The 15,293-nt window shown below is 65.4% G+C and overlaps 1 protein-coding gene across 1 annotated transcript; it reads right to left on the bottom strand.

The window, feature by feature from the left end:
* Positions 1-7,907: 7,907 nt before the first annotated feature.
* C1QTNF12 (C1q and TNF related 12) lies at positions 7,908-13,053 on the bottom strand. Its single transcript, XM_025855785.2, has 8 exons — positions 12,285-13,053; positions 9,921-10,037; positions 9,729-9,840; positions 9,488-9,639; positions 8,873-8,981; positions 8,572-8,662; positions 8,303-8,381; positions 7,908-8,093 (listed from the first exon to the last, which is right to left on the bottom strand). The coding sequence occupies exons 1-8, from the start codon at positions 12,447-12,449 to the stop codon at positions 7,995-7,997; spliced, it is 924 nt and encodes a 307-aa protein (XP_025711570.1). The 5' UTR covers positions 12,450-13,053; the 3' UTR covers positions 7,908-7,994.
* Positions 13,054-15,293: the final 2,240 nt, after the last annotated feature.

Below are 15,293 nucleotides of genomic sequence, written 5' to 3'. Positions count from 1 at the left end.
CCCTCCCTCCCCTAAGCCAATGTGGAGAGCCCTGGCAACAGCCCCTTCATGCTCCCGAGAAAGGAGGAAGAGACAGGGGCATAGAGCCTGAGTGCCTTGGACAAAGTCCCAGGGCTAGAAAATGGGAGAAACTTAAATACTGGCAGTAACAGGATGCATCTCCTAAGAATTAGTCAAGCAAGGAAAGTCCATCCCAAAAGGTTGCATACTGGGTACCTCGGTTTCCGTGACATTCTTGGACGGTCATGGTTCTAGACATGGAGGGCAGATCAGTGCTGCCAGGGGTCGAGGAGGAGAGGTGGAAAGGGGGATGGCAGCGGGTTCTGGGACTGCCCCACATCTGGCTTGGATGTCCACGTCCTGCTTGTGATATTGTCCAGTAGTTTTGCAAGACTCTGCCACTGGCGGAGACTGGGTGAGGGGCACGGCACCTCTAGTTGTCACAACTGCACTGAATTTACAATCATCTCAAAATTTTTAAAATTTAAAAATATATTACAACACTAATTCTAATACGAAAGAGAGAAACGTGGGACCCGAGAGAGACTCTGGAGGAGGCAGGGCGCCCTAGGATGGCCGGGCACCAGAGGGGACCACACAGTCATGCTGGGGAGGGTAGTGTGGCTCCCAGAGGCAAGCCAGGAGCCCTGTGGCGAATGGGAGTTGGTGCAGTACCCCACCATCTGCCCTGTCCCCCAGATCTGAGCCAAGACCTCCCCTGCCCCCTCAGACCCCCCAAAAGCCTGGGTTCACCTGGTGTAACAGAGTTGGCAAGAGCTGAGAAGGATCAGGGACATGGTAGGGACTGAAGGAGATGGGGCCTACAGTGTGGGGGGGCTCCCCCTGGACACACACCTGCTGGAGGAGACCACGTGCCAACCGGGCTAGAGGCTCATAGCTGAGCCCTAGACTAGCATAGCTCCTGATGCCCACCGGCCCCCATCCCTCCCAGCTGCGTGTGCATCCCAGACCCCTCGCCTCTGGCTGGGTGGGCCTCCCAGAGCTCAGCACAGACCCTGCCTCCCAGGGGCAGGCCTCCCTCTGTCCAGCATCTGGGCTGGGAGGACAGGGTCCTGCAGTGGGAGGAAGGGGCTGGCTGGGTCATGGCCAGAATCTGCAGGGTCTGACAGGGATGGCCAGTGTGCCCCTCAGCCCCCAACCTGACCCAGGCACCTGGTCCCCATTGTGAGACCTTTCGCCGTCTGGGGCCAAGGGAGCTCAGGGTTGCTGGCCAGAGACAGGCCTAAAGCAGGCCAAGCATCCAGCCCTGCTCAGGACCGCCGGAGGAACCATGGAGAACCGCGTGCAAAGGCACCTGGGCTGCAGGTAGCCCGGTGAAGACCGCATTACACCTAACTTGCTCCCTGGTGCTTGCACTTGGTCCCAGGGGCTTGGAGAGAGGCTTGGGCTGTTTTTCCTCCTAATAAGTATGCTTGGGGTTGAGCTGCGGCCTCCCTCCTGCCCGGAGTCCAGGGAGCAGGCGGAAGGCCTCCTGTGTCTGTCCTAACACCAGGACCTGGCCTCAGAACAAACACTGGGCTCTTAAGGGGCTGCAGTCCAGGCCCTGGGGGTCTCCTCATTCCTGAGACCCTATGTCCCTCCACCCTTGGGTCCCCCCCGCAGGGGTTACACCCCCCAGCCCCCACCCAGATGACCCTCCCCACAGCCTTGAGAGCTAACTCCTTCACCTGTCACCTGGCCTCTACGGACAACCCCCTTCTTCAGGGCCAGGGTGGGCTCACTGCCAGCAGGGTTACCCCCAGAGCTCCCCCCTCCCCCGCACACAACCACTCCCACTCACCCCCAACAGTCTCCTCTGACCCAGCCCCCTTCCCAGCCCTTCCTGACCCCCATCTCCCCTGTAGATGGTGCTCTTGGCTCCCCAACCCTCCCCAGTCCCCCTCTGAGACCCTCACAGCCTCCAGCAGAAGCCCCAGCACGACCTTCCACGGCCACACTGCACTGACTGCTTCAGAGATTTCCCAGAGCAAACAGAACCCACCACCCACATGTCCTGGGGCCCGCATGCCCCGGGCAATGTCCTCTGCTGGGCATCTCTGGAGCCACCACCCCTTCCTCCCTGAGGACCCTGAGCCTCCCGCACTGTGGGGTCCCACGGGAGGTTCTGCAGTGGATGGGGCGGCCTGAGGGGTGGTAGCAGAGTGGGAGGGGGGACTGACAGCCTCAGGTCTTTGCTCAGTGCTGTGCTCTGCCCACGGCCTGGGGCTGGTGGGGATCACAGAGGCTGATGGCCATCAATGCAGGGCAGCCACTCCCAGCTCCTGACCTTCCCCTAGACCCTGAGGGGCCCAGAACAGGACACGGGAAATGAATGAAAACAGGACAGATAAGCAACTCCATGAGGCTAGGGCAGGGCCCCAGGGCCGGGGGGGGGGGGGGGGCTGTTCTGGGAGGTCCCAGGGATTTGGAAGGCCATTCTGGATGCTAGCCTCAGGTGCCCAAGTCCAAAGACCAGGCGGAGGTGTGGCCCTCGGTCTGAGCACCAGCAGGTGTCCAGGGGTCCATCGAGCCCCGTCCAACTGGTGGGGTCCTGGAGAGAGTGCCAAGCCTGCGGGGGGCACGGTGGTGTCAGCCAAGTTGCTTTCAGGAGACCCAGCCTCTGCGGAGATGGGGAGAGAGTAGCTCCTGCCCCTCCCCTTAACAGAGACTTGAAGGCTTTACCTGGGCCATCTCGGGAGTAGGGGCGCGCCGGGGGGGACCCCAGGAAGTGATGAGGGTCAGGGTCTCTACAGAGCAGTCTCCACTTGGCTTGGAGATGGAAACCACCTGAGAACACACACCCCAACCCTAGGAAGGGGACCCTGGCAGCTGGGTGGGCAGCCAGAACTGGAATCTGGGGAGGCCTGGGCAGGTGGGAGCCGCAGGGGAGGCAAGGGGCAGCAGCTCGGCTGGCCACTCAGCAGGATGGTCAGGGGCCCTCCCACGCACATCTGGGGCCAGCAGGTGGTGGTGCCCAGAGTGGCGTCCATGCACAGGTGCCCCTGTTGACCCTGGCCCCAGGTCCCTGCACTTCCCCTGCACATGGCCCTAGGCCCCTTCTGCTATAGCCAGCAGGGTCCACCAAGCAGCTCAGCTGGTTGTGGTGCTGGGTGTTGCTCCAGGTCAGGGCGAAGCCAGGGCCATGGGTGGCCTGGACAGCGTACTGCTCTGCCCACTGGTTGGAGCCTGGACCCTGGACTGCTCTGTCCTCAAACGATACACCACAGGCAGTGGCCGGCCAGACAGGAAGCCTGCGAAGACCCTCACTCAGATCCCGCCTCTCACCGACCCAGGGCCTGACCCAGCCTGGTGACCCGAGGAGAAGGAAACCCAAGCCCTGCCCCCTCCTTCCAGCGGCATTCTTGGATCTTGACAGCCCAGCCCCCAAGGGGCCCCTGCACCTGATAGAGGCACCCACTTGATCCTACAAAGGGAGTGACGGCAAGCAGGCCGAGCCGGGCTCGAGCCTGCAACAGCGAGGCACCTGTGTCAGGCCCTCCCGCCACGGGAGAAGGATCGGACAACCCCCACGGTGAAGGCGCATCCTGCTGTGAGGGACCCCAGGCTGCTGGGGCCCGGCTGGGTGGGAGGGATTCAGGCCTACAGCAGGGGGCCAGCAGGGGCCGGGAGGCAGGCAAGGGGCTCTGGGGAGGCTGAGTGGTTGCTTCTGGAGATGCTTTACGTCAGAAATGGAGTTTTGCTTGGCCCTCTGACACCCTTCCTGTTCGCTCCTGTTCTCGCTGCCACCCCCTCACATACCCAGGTTCCGACAGAGCAGCCTGGAGGGACCGCAAGTGCAGCTGGGGGTCCCTCCTACCCTCGAAGCTGCCTGGGTGTGTGTGTGACATGCCGGCTATTGCAAAACTGACGTTATCACACCAGAGGAACCCATGAGTCACTGCCCCGGAGCAGGGGCTGCACCCCAAACCCTCCTAACAAAGGCCTTTTGTCCCCAGGCCGGCCCGTGCACACGGTCAGATGCACGAGCGGGCAGGCATGCCGATGGCAGCCGGAGGCACAGACATGGGTCAGGGCTGTGCTCTTGACACCTGGACATGTTCCCAGTCCTCGTGGGCCCAGCTGCACGGTCTGGGCTCTGGGAGACCCGGGGATGCTGAAGGCCTCTGCTCTTGGGTCAGCTCAGGTGCCCGGGGCTAGAGCCCCAGCAGCTGGCTGACCCTGGGGCAGGACCCTCAGGCCAGGGAGCGCTCAGAGCCCATAGGGCGCACTGGCCAAGCCCAGTCAGTAAGCAAGACCCCAGGGAGGCAGCGCCCCACCCTGGCCCCCAGCTCCCGTCTCAAGAGGGTTCCCTGGCCTTAGATCAGCGCTCTGTGTCCAGGACAGAGTCCTCAGGTGAGACAGGGCTCCCTGCTGCCCGCAGGGAGCTTCTGCCCCAGGGCAGTGTGCTCGGAGCCCCTCCTTGGGGTAAGGAATCCCTGTCCCTTGCCGCCATCCCCCAGAGTCCCCGGCCATCCCCCAGAGTCCCCGGCCATCACAGTGAGCCCGGCCCGAGGTTCCCCACCCCAGGGTCCAGCGGTTTTGTGACCATCAGCACGGTCCAGCCAGCTGGCCTCCCTGACGCCAAGGACCCCAAGCACAGCCGTTTCCCAAGCTCAGCGACCGGCTGGCCAGGGGCGCCAGCCACTAGGTCCTGGACACCTGTCCTGTGTTTGCTCAAGGGCCCTGGCAATTCCAGCTTAACAAAGAAAGTCCTTGCCCCAGGCAGGGTTAGAGGAGACACAGAGACCACCGCTCCAAGGCAGAGACACCATCCCAGCCACGGCCAGGACAGCTGGTCAGCACAGGGGGCCTGGGGACAGACAGAGAGAGAAGTACAGAAACTGCCCCCCAGACCCCCGCACCCCCAGGCCACATCTCAGTCCCCGGCCCAGGTCACAGGAGTCAGGACGTCTGGCCTGGGAGTGAGAACCTCCCAGGTGTGCTCGGAGGAACCCGGCTGGGGAGAGGTAGCCACCCTTGGAACAGCCCCCGCTCACCAGCCACAGGCCCAACCTGTAGGGGCGAAGTCAGACCCAAAGCTGGGCCAGGGCCTGGCTGTATGCTAACGTCCACGCTTCTGGCAGGGACCCCAGGGCCCAGGTGAGGGCGGGGGGCCTCTTCTGCAAGCCTCAGCCCTACCCTGTCCCATCCCTCAGCCCCCCAGAGAATCATGGGGTGAGGGAACAGGCGGCCTTCTAGCTCAAAGCCTGGAACCGCCCCCCCACAACGCCCCTCCAGGCTCGGGCCACAGACCTAGGGTGGGGCCTGGCTGCTAAGCTATAGCGGTTTCTCCCGGCCCCCAGGAGCACTTCCCAGCTGTCCTGAACCAGACACCCGCGTTCCTGTCTGCACTCAAACCAGACAGCGCACCCAGGGCGCGGGATGGCCAGGCTACGGCCCAACACTGAGACACCCCCTCCCCCAGGGTCCCAAGGCCTACCGTGGGGCCAAGAGGGGCCAGTCAGTGGCAGTGCAGGGCTAGGGGATCCCAGAGGAAGCGTGCTCCCTCCCAGGAGCCCCTACCTAGTACAGCAGAGCCCCGAGCCCTGCCTGGCAAGCCCCAGGGTCAGATGGAGGTTCTGGGAAGTGAGCCCTAAAGGAGGTCAGTGAGGTCAGCCCACTACTTCCTGCTGCTCCCGGGTAGGGTTCGGGGTCAAGGGTCAACCCAAGGCCATCCAGAGCTGTGCGGCCACTCCGGCTCTGGCCCCAGCCAGACACTCAGGCCACCCCAAAACACAGCTACAAATCCAGAGAGGCCAGGCCGGGAAAAGGACCCCATCTCCCAGGCTCTCCCACTCCCTGGAGACCCCGCTCAGGCTGGGCATCACCCCAAGGGCCCAGGGCCACTTAGGGGGCTCCAGACCCCTCCCCAGGCTGCGGGGAGCTTTTCGAACACCACAGTTTGGGTTGAGGGCAACACGGCAGCGAGGTTCCACTGAAGTAGGTCCCAGAGTCGGCTACTTAAGAATCTTCATCTTCTCCATATGACAGAAGGCCGCTCTCCCTTGTATCTGTGGGGCCAGTACCTGGGCTCTGGAAGGCAGGCTGTGCCTTTGGGAGCCTCACTCTGCACCGGCCCCTTGCTCACACTGGGAGTCCAGCCTGTGTCCTTGGGGCCGGTCTGAGCTTGGGGCCTGAACCCTGGGCCCCCTCAGCTCACAACCCTGTAGGGTAGCCATCGTGGCCAACCCCAGCCCCCCATGCCTTTGCTCCCACACCCTCAGCCGTGGAGGCTCAACTGGAGACACAGCACATTCCAGGGGAATTATAGCTAAGTGGCTAATGACCTCTGATGAGGGTGGCAGAAACAGGGAGGAAGCCCAGACAGACCTGGAGGCAGGTGCAGTCGCGCGGCGGGCCCGGGGCCCTGGCCACCTGGCCACCGTGGGCTCCAAGGGGCCGGCCTGGTTTGTCCTTCATGTCCTCGCCTCTCTCATCTGTCAACCCCTGTCTGTCACTCTCTGTGGACCCTGGGCCCCATCTCTGGGTCTGGGTCTCCATCTCTGTCGTCGCAGTCCCCAAAGCACGTCTGGGTACCGTGAGAGCTGTCCCCTCCTGGACCTGACCAGGCAGGGCACTGGCTGGCGTCGCAGGACCTGCAGGGGAGTGGGGGGAGCCCCCTGGATGCAGTGAGGCCCCAGGCCCGGCTGGGAGTCCGGCTGGGCGCTGGGCACTACCTTTCAGCATCCCCGTCCCGTTTCCCCTCTGTAAACGGGTGTCCGGCATGGACAGTGCCCACGGCCAAGCCTAGCGCAGGACCTCAATAACGGGAAGTGGGAGACAGTGCCCCCTCCCGAGTTTCCGCCTCCCCGGTGTGCCCCTCCTCTCCCAACCTCCCCAGAAAAGCACCCGTGCCGCGCCCCCCATCTCCGCACGCTGCTCAGACCGGGCCGGCGCCTGCAGCCACCGTGAAGCAGAGACGCCCCCAACTCGGCCCCCCGCCCCTGACGCCACCCTGGGGCGACCAGGGAGAGAGGTGAGGACGGGTCATCGGCCAAGCCTGTTGCTGTGGGGGCTGGCGCCAGCCCGGCACCAGCACTCTCCTGCCTCATTACTCAGCGGGCTGCAGGGAGGGTCCCCAAGGGGAGGGGCTGGATAATGGCTCTCTCCGGCTCGGATCTCTTCCCGCCCTGCCTCCCCCTCCTTGCCCCTTGAGCCAGCAGGCAGACCCGGGAGCCCTTGTCCTCCCCGCCCCCTGCCCATCCCTGCTCAGCCCTGGAGAGGGGGCTTCAGGCCCTGCCCCCAGCCCCCAGGCATCTGTGGAGGGGCCAGGACCTGGCCTGGCCCCCGGCCCCCGAGGTGGGGCCGCCTGCTGGGGGCCCAGGTGCCAACCAGAGATCGTATCTCCGCAGCTCTGCAGAGGCCCGGACATCCCAAGACCAATTTACATTCTTTGGTCTGGGTTCGCTGGAGCCAAAACAGGGTGGGGGTAGAGAGCCCCAAATCCACAGGAGCCGCAGGCAGGGCCTTGGCCACCCCACCTGGGGTTTGTACGGGCCTCCGGGAGTGGAGGGGCGCCCTTGGCCCCGCCCCGCAAACGCATGCGCACTCAGCACACTGGGGGTGAGGCGCACCGCCCTCTGGGTTCACGTACGCAGCCCTGTGCGGGGGGGGGGGGGGGGCCCACCCGTGTGCTCCCTGCGCCTGCCCCCGCCGGACAAGGCCCTCCCAAGGGCTCCCCACCTTGCTCTCTGCACCCCAGACAGGGACAGCACACGGCGTGCGGCTGCCATCACCGCCTTCGGGGACTTCTGGTGCCCCAGGCTGAATGGGTCTGGGCCCCTGACCCTGCAGGTGTCCATAGGCCACCGCCTCCAAGACTGGACATGAGACCACATGTCCTTCCGGGGCTGCACCCCCACCCCCACCTCCACGACGACTCAGTATCCAGGAGACAGGGAGGGCTGAGAGCTCTTTATTGCTCTGACCACAGGTTTAACAGAGGACAGTGGGTGCATGAGGGCCAGCAGGTGCTCTTGGCCCCTGTCTGGCCCTCACGTGCCCAGGAGCAGGCCGGAGAAGCTGGAGCCACTCTGGATGGTGAGGGTTGTCCCGGAGCCGTTGTCCACAAAGACGGAGGCATACTGTCCAGCCTGCAGACACCCCACAATGGGCACACCCCACCCAAGGCGCCCGCCTGCCCAGGGGGCAGCGTATGGAGGCATGAAGCTCGAGCCCCACCAGGCCGCGCCCACCCCGGGGGTGACATGGCCAATGTCCGTCCACTTGCTGGGTGGCGCAGTGCCAGGCCAAGGCTCCAGGCCCAGGACCCCTCCCCACCCATCCAGCCCTCCAGCCTCACCTGCAATTGCAGCAGCCCCTCCACATGCACGGTGAAGACCCTGCCCCGGCTCTCCAGGCCTGAGATGGCCTCCAGGGACCTGGACGCGGCGCCGCAGGGCGAGGGTGAAGGCACGCTGGCTGTGGGGCCAGCCCCTCCCCCGCCCCGGCTACACAGCTCTGTGTCTGGCGCAGCCCCTTCCCTCTCCCCGGGCAGGACAGTCCAGCCTTGGGCACCACCCCCCGCGGCCCCCGCAGCATCAAGAGTGCCCGCAAGGAAGGCCCACTCACGTGTGTCGATGACACAGGGACTCAATGCAGACGAGCACCCGCACTGTGTCCCTAGCCCGCGGCCGCGCCCTGCCCTGCAGCTCCCTGTGGTCTGTGGAGACAGGCCCAGCCTGCAGCAGCCCCCAGGGAGGACAGAGCAGAGAGGGGTGGTGGCTAGACTGCCAGGGGCGGGCCCAGGAGCGGCTGAGGGCTGGGGGAGAGTGGGCCCTGAGTGAGAACCCCCCTCCCCTGCGGGAGGTGGGGATGGAACGGGAGGCACCTCTTCAATGGGACCCAGGCCTGGGGGCTGGCCCCCACTCACCCACATGCAGGCTGGCGGAAAACTGGAAGATGGCCGTCACTGGGGCTGTGAACCGGCCCGAGGCCAGGCTCAAGCCAGACCCCCGCAGGAAGGCGCCCTGGGCCGTGGGCTAGAGGGATAGCAGGTGAAGAGCCGGCTGCAGGGCCTGGGCCCTCCTCTAGCACAGCCAGCCTGGGGGAGGGGCCTGTGACCAACAGCCGCCCCCCCCCCCCCACCAAGCAGGGCCCAGGTGGGCAGGATGGGGTGGGGGGAACCTGTGTGTCTTCGCCCACCTGGGCCTCAGGGCACAGGCTCCAGGCCCCAAGGGATGGATGAGCGAACCCTCAAGAGCCCCCACCAGGGAGGGCATCCCTGGCTCCTGGCCACCTTGGACCCCACCCAAAGTCATGGCACACGGGACGCGCTAACCCTGACCCAGGTCACCTCCTCCCCCCCGACCCCTGCGCCTGGCTCCCCCAGGCGCCCCCTGCGTGTATGTGCTGGGTGTGAGCCCTGCCCAGCAGTGGGGAGCCGACCCAGCACCCTGCCCACCCCCCCACTGGCCCCTGCTGGCATTGAGGAGGGCCTTCAGCAGACGCCCCGAGCAGACCAGGGCTCGCCCCCACGTGCACTCACAGCCTGGAAGCCATGCAGCTCCACCAGCGTCTTCTCGTCCACCACCATGGGGCCCTTCAGTGCACAGTGGAAAGCCTCGGCCACCAGCCGCCCCCCTGTCCCCTCAGGCAGCAATGGGCCCAGCAGCCCCAAGAACCGGCGCTCGGTGGCCTCTGTGGGGAAAAGGGTGAGGGCAGCGTCTTGGGGTTGGGGCGGTCACCCCCAGGGCCCAGGTGGGAAGAGTCCAGGACAGCAGCCTCACCTTTCAGCATCTCCTGAAACTCTCGCAGCAGGGCCTCCTGGGTGACTGTAGCACCGGGGGGTCCGGGGGGCCCGGGGGGTCCGGGGGGCCCGGGAGGGCCAGAGAGGCCTCGCTGGGCAGAGGCAGGAGAAAGTGAGGGTCCCAGTGGGAACCACAGCCACCCCTGCCCTGGGTTCAGACCCCGGGGCTCACCGACTTCTTGTCCCGGCCCCGGCACCGTGTCTTCGAGGCCCCCTCATCTGGCCGCCGGACGAAGTTCAGCCATGTCATGTGGGCGTCTGAGAACTCAGACCCCAGGACCTCAGGTGGCTGCAGGGCCAGGGGACAGAGCTGGTGTGCGGCCACGGGGCCCCTGAGTCCTGCCTTACTGCCCCAGTGAGGAGGGGAACTCGGCCCAGGCCACCTTGGGTAGGACTCAGGGCACACACAAGACACATGGCAATGGGACACCGCAGGCCACCCCTGGGGACCCAGACCAGGACACACGCGGCCAGGGCTTCCTTTGTGGAAGCCAGGACCTGATGTCCAGGCACCTTGGTTTTGGTTCTGTATTGGAGCAATTGTGTCCCTTCCCACCGCACCGGGTTCCCCAGCAGACAGGCACACCCATGTGCTCATGGGGCCAGCCCCACACGCCCCAACAGGTAGGCAGTAAAGAGCAGGAGCAAATTTTGGTGGGGCAGTGGGGGGGGGGGGCTTCCCAAGAGCTTCAGAGCCACGCCAAGCTGGGGTGAGGATGGGCACAGGCTCTGCTTTGTGCTGGGCATCAGGGGGTGTGAGCGGGCAGCCTTGGCACTCCTGCCGGCCCCGCCCCTCAGGCTCGGACCCAGGCCACAGCTGGCCAGCCCACCTGGCTGTTCAAGCAAGGTCTGGGAGGGGCAGAGCGGAGCTGCCTAAGACCATGCCCCCTCCACCCTCCAACCACCCCCTCCTAAGCCCAGTTTCTGCACCAGGGCAGGCAGGAGAGTCAGGAGCACCCTAACCCCAAAGTCAAAGAAGGAGCACATCATGCTAAGTACGGGGGCGTGGGCTGAGGAGAGAGTCGGCCTGCCTCTGAGGAAATCTGCATGCCAGGCTCCAACAGGAAGCTCAGGAAATGGGCAGGAACGCAGCAGATGTTGGCCTGGCTGGGAGAGAGCCACCATCATGGGGCTAGCAGAGCCCTGGCCACTCTCGGAGAGCTGTTCCCGGCAGGGCAAGCTGAGAGGTCCTGACTCAGGCAGGTCCAGTCCAGCAGTCGGACCTCAGTCCCAAATATGGTAAGAGCCAGGTTCCCCGGGGCAGGTGCTGCCTCCTGACCCGGGAGGGCCAGGGCTTCTCAGCCGACCAGACAGGCCTCTATCCTGGGGGATGGGAGGGGCAGGAGGGTGGGGTGCCTCCCACCCCTGATCTGGGCCCCACCCAGAGAAGAGAGAGAAGCCAAGAATATTTGAATGTCCTGGTTCCTCGCATATCTGTTATCTGCCTGATCTCCTGGCTGCCACCCGCCCTAGCCACGCTTGAGGGACCCAGGAGCCTGGAGAGACAAGTCCATGAGTGGTGTCTAGGGGCCAAGGGGCAGGTGGAAGATGAGCCCACCCCTAGCAGAAAGAGCAGGGGTCCCCATGTCGGGGGAGGGCTGTCCTGGGGTATGTGTCCCATGGCAGCCCCCCACCATGGAGGCCACTCCTGGAATATAGAGATTTGCCTGATTATCCCCAGAAGGACCCGTGCCTGCCCCCAGAAGCTGTCGGTAGCCCACCCTTCTCTGGCTGGCAGGGCCCAAGGACTCACTCTCCTCAGCCTGCCCATCTGGAAAATGGGGCCTCGGGCTCCAATGGGCTGCGTGGGCTGAGAGCAGCCGGGCTGGCCGCCGCAGAGACGCCCTTGGGAGGCGGGAGGCCAGGATCAAAGGCACGAGGGCTTGGGGGGGTGGGGGAGCCTGTCCCAGCCGCTGCCTCTCCCTTTCCTGCGGCCCCCAGGTGGACAGCTGTGTGAAACCACCAGGCCTGTGTGGGTGGGGTCAGTGCCAAGACCCCCTCAGGAGATGCTGGGCCCAAGAGGGTGGAGGGGACCGGGGCTGAGGGAGGCCATAGGGGGTGCTGGCTACACAGTGGGGGTCAGGGCAAGGACCTCCAGCAAGCACAGAGCCCAGGCTAGCCTTAGCCTCTCCAGCCACTCAAGCTGTGGGATACCTGGGCTCCCAACAAGGGGTCCAGAGCTCCCCCCCGGCCCCGCCCCACTCCTGAATTAGCAACTACACCCAAGGGCAGCAAGCTGCTAGAGGCACGTGGGACGACCTGGGACTTCAAAGGGTTTGCTGCATCCCCTCTGGGAAGGCCCTCCCCTCCCCCCACCCTTCCCCTGGGCCCGGGGGACCCAGTGGCTGCCCCAAGAGCCACTGCAGCAAGTCCTGCCCAAAGCCCCACTGCACCAAGACAGGACGGGGAGGCCTGGAGGGCCGGGCAGGGCAGAGCCTGCGAGTGGGAGGACAGCCCAGAGCCGGGGTGGGGGGCGCCGCCTGAAGCCTGTGAGTGCGCGCACACCCGCACCCACGAGTAACCAGCCCGTGCGTACCTTGGGGGAGCGGAGCAGCCCCTCGCTGTTGGACGCGGTGGCCGTGGGGGGCTCTGTGCGCTGGCTGGGCTGCCGTGGCCTCTTGGGCTCCCGCCGCGCCCCGATGCCCCCAAGGAGCATGACCTGCAGCCAGAGGACCGTGGCGGCGGCCCAAGCCCAGCGCATGGCGCCCAGCGGCTCCAGACCTTGGTGGCGGCTCAGCGCGGCGAGCGGGGACTCCCAGGTGTGCTCATGGGGGCGGCAGTGCAGCCAGCACTCAGGGCCCCCGGGGGGAGACACAGCCCCAGGGGGCGCCTAGCCGCCCCCCGTGCATGCGCAGGCAGGGCGAGCCTGGAGCAGCGGCTCGACGGGCACCACGACGGGCAGGCAACACAAGGGACCCGGCAGAGGCAGCCGCGCTCCTGGGATCCCGCAGGCTGGGGCCGGCGCCGGCCTCCCCTCACACGCAGTGCCCGGGCTGCCCGTGCACGCCGCCAAATAAGCCCTCCCCTCCTCCCCAAAACTCCAAGGGGGAGGGCTCACACTCTGCTGGTCTGCCAGCCAACAAGGGCTCCCCCGCCAGCCCGGGGGCGTGGACGGGGGCGTTAGGCTGCTGCAAGGGGCTGCACCTCCCCCGGGCGCTCCCTGCCTTTGGAAACAGCCCCCACCCTTCTCCAGGAGGGCCAGCTCACCCTGGAAACTAACATGAATTCACTCCACCCGCCTCCCAGCTAAGCTCCTGGCACCTCACACCCAGCCCCTTCAGGGTGGTGGCCCAGGAGGTCCCAGGGTAGGGACAAACTCCATCAGGACGGACAGCCCCATCTGCCCTTCCTACATATGACCCACCTCACTCAGCCCCTCCGGATCCTTCCAGCCCTACCACAGGCCCCCTCCAGGCCCTCTGACAGAGGTCCCCAGACCCCAGGGTGCCAGGGATGCCCGGAAGCCTGGTTCAGACCCTACTCCTTAGAAAGGCAGGACCTAGGAAGGACAGCTGACCTGCCGGGCTCCCAGCCTTGTCCTGGTCTAGGTGACCCTGGGCACTGGCCCTCCACTGGGGGTGAGCATGGCTAGCGAGGGGAGGGACTGACTGACCTCAGAGAAAGGCAGGGCGGGTGACCTGGCTGAGGCTCCCCGAGTCCCTCTACCCACTCCTCTTCTCGGGGCACAAGGCCAACCCTTGCAGCCTGAGGGGGTGCCCTCACCCAACCAGGCCTCTTGGCTCCCTGCTGTCCTGAGCCAGCAGGGGAAAGGGACATGAGTCCCCAGGCCTTTGCAATCCGGAGTTCAGCACGACGGTGAGCCCTGCCAGAGGAGCCTGCTCCCTCCACAGCTGTCCAGCCCGAGGAGAGGGAGCACAAGATTTCCCCCCAGCTGGACCTGAAAACCAGTGGGTGGGTCCCCAGGGAGAGTTAGGGCCCTTCCTTAACCCCCTGCCCACTGTAGGCAACAGGATGACCAGGGCCAGCTCAAGCCAACAAAACCTTGCAGAGTCAGTCACCACGAAACGGGGGCCCGGGGGGGCTGACCGCTGCCCCTCAGTGGACCAGGACTAGGGACGGTCAGAGCCATGGCTAGGTCCCAGAGGAGCTGCTGCTTGCAGTGCAGTCTAGAGGAAGCAGGGCACACTAGTCCTAGTGGACAGCCTAAGAGTCTTCCTCCCGGCACTCCTCAATTTCCAGACGTCCACTAGGAACGATGAAGGCAGACCCCAGCCCCAGACCATGTCCATGGCCACTACAGGCAGAGCTGCCCCAGAAACCAGCCTGGTGGGGAAGATGTGAGGAGAGTCAGCCTGGGGTCATCCATCCCCCTCCTGGTTCAGGCAGAGGTGGTCTGGCCCAGGGACAACAGTGGGCAGTTATGGCGAAGTCCAAGGTCGCTGCTGGAGCCTCAGCTCTTCCGGGTGTCCAGCTGGTGAGCCGGCTCCCAATGCCTGGGTCTTGAAGGGGGCCACGCTGCAGAAGATCCCCTTGTGCTCTGCCCGGCTGGAACCCTGGATGTGACCTGCACCCAACACCAGGTCAGGAAGGTAGCCCAGGAGACTCCACTGAGCTGCTAGACCCTTCCTGGGGTGCCCAGGAGGCTGGGCACCTGATGGCCCAATCCGTCAGGGCTTCAGTGTGTCCGCAGAGTGCCAGGGGCAATGCACCATCTCCGACTGGCTGCTGTGTGGGCACCGCCAACCGGCCAGCTTCCAGCACGGTCCTACAGGCAGGTCGACCTAGAGCAGACCACCTCTGAAGCTGGATGGGGGAGCCACACGGCAGTGGGCCTCAAAACAGGCCCAGCCATGGCTGAACCATGGGTTCTGCTCCCATCCCCAGGCACCTCGACAATCAGCAGGAAGCGGGAGCCACTTCGCTGGCCCAATGGTTCACGAGTCTCAGCAGAGCTGTGCTCTACAGGGGGACGTGGCCCCCTTGGGCTCGGGTCCAGTGTCAGGAAGCAGCTCTTTGCTCTTCAGTGCCCCCTCCCCCTCTCCCCTGCAGCCCATGGTTCCTCCCGGCGGCCCAGCTCCCGCCGGGCGCACAGGAGCGGCCTGGAAAACCACCAGAGACCCTGCCCCCCAGTCCTCCACACCCTACTGCCACGGACACCTAGTGCCCCCGGAGGGGAGGTCCAGGGCAGCGGCCGCGTCTCTGTACCCACAAAGCCACAACCCAGACACTGGGCATCGTCCCCACAGCCGTCTGCCCCCCGACGCACCGAGGGTCGCTCCAGCCTCAGACCCAGACCCAGACCCCTCGGCTCCATTTGCAGTTTCGAGTCTCAGACTCAGGCCTGGGGAAGCTTCTTGGGGGGGAGATGCTGGGGACGCCCTTCGCAAGACCACTCTCCACGCTCTAGGACCCTTCACCCGTGTCCGTGCAGCCGGAGTTTGGTCAGGGGCTTCCCCCCTGGATTAAGAGACTCCAAACACAGCTTACACCCAGCGGTTCAGCTGGGACAACTACTGGGGACGCCCAACTGCCCTCCACCAGGGACTCCACACAAGAGGGAGGGGCCAGTGACCCCTCCAAGGGA

The sequence above is a fragment of the Callorhinus ursinus genome, unplaced genomic scaffold (genome assembly GCF_003265705.2).
Source record: "Callorhinus ursinus isolate GAN/ISIS: 27379988/994484 unplaced genomic scaffold, GSC_fseal_2.0 scaffold18, whole genome shotgun sequence".
In the NCBI taxonomy this organism is placed as follows: Eukaryota; Metazoa; Chordata; class Mammalia; order Carnivora; family Otariidae; genus Callorhinus; species Callorhinus ursinus.
This window is presented reverse-complemented; position numbering and strand designations above follow the sequence as displayed.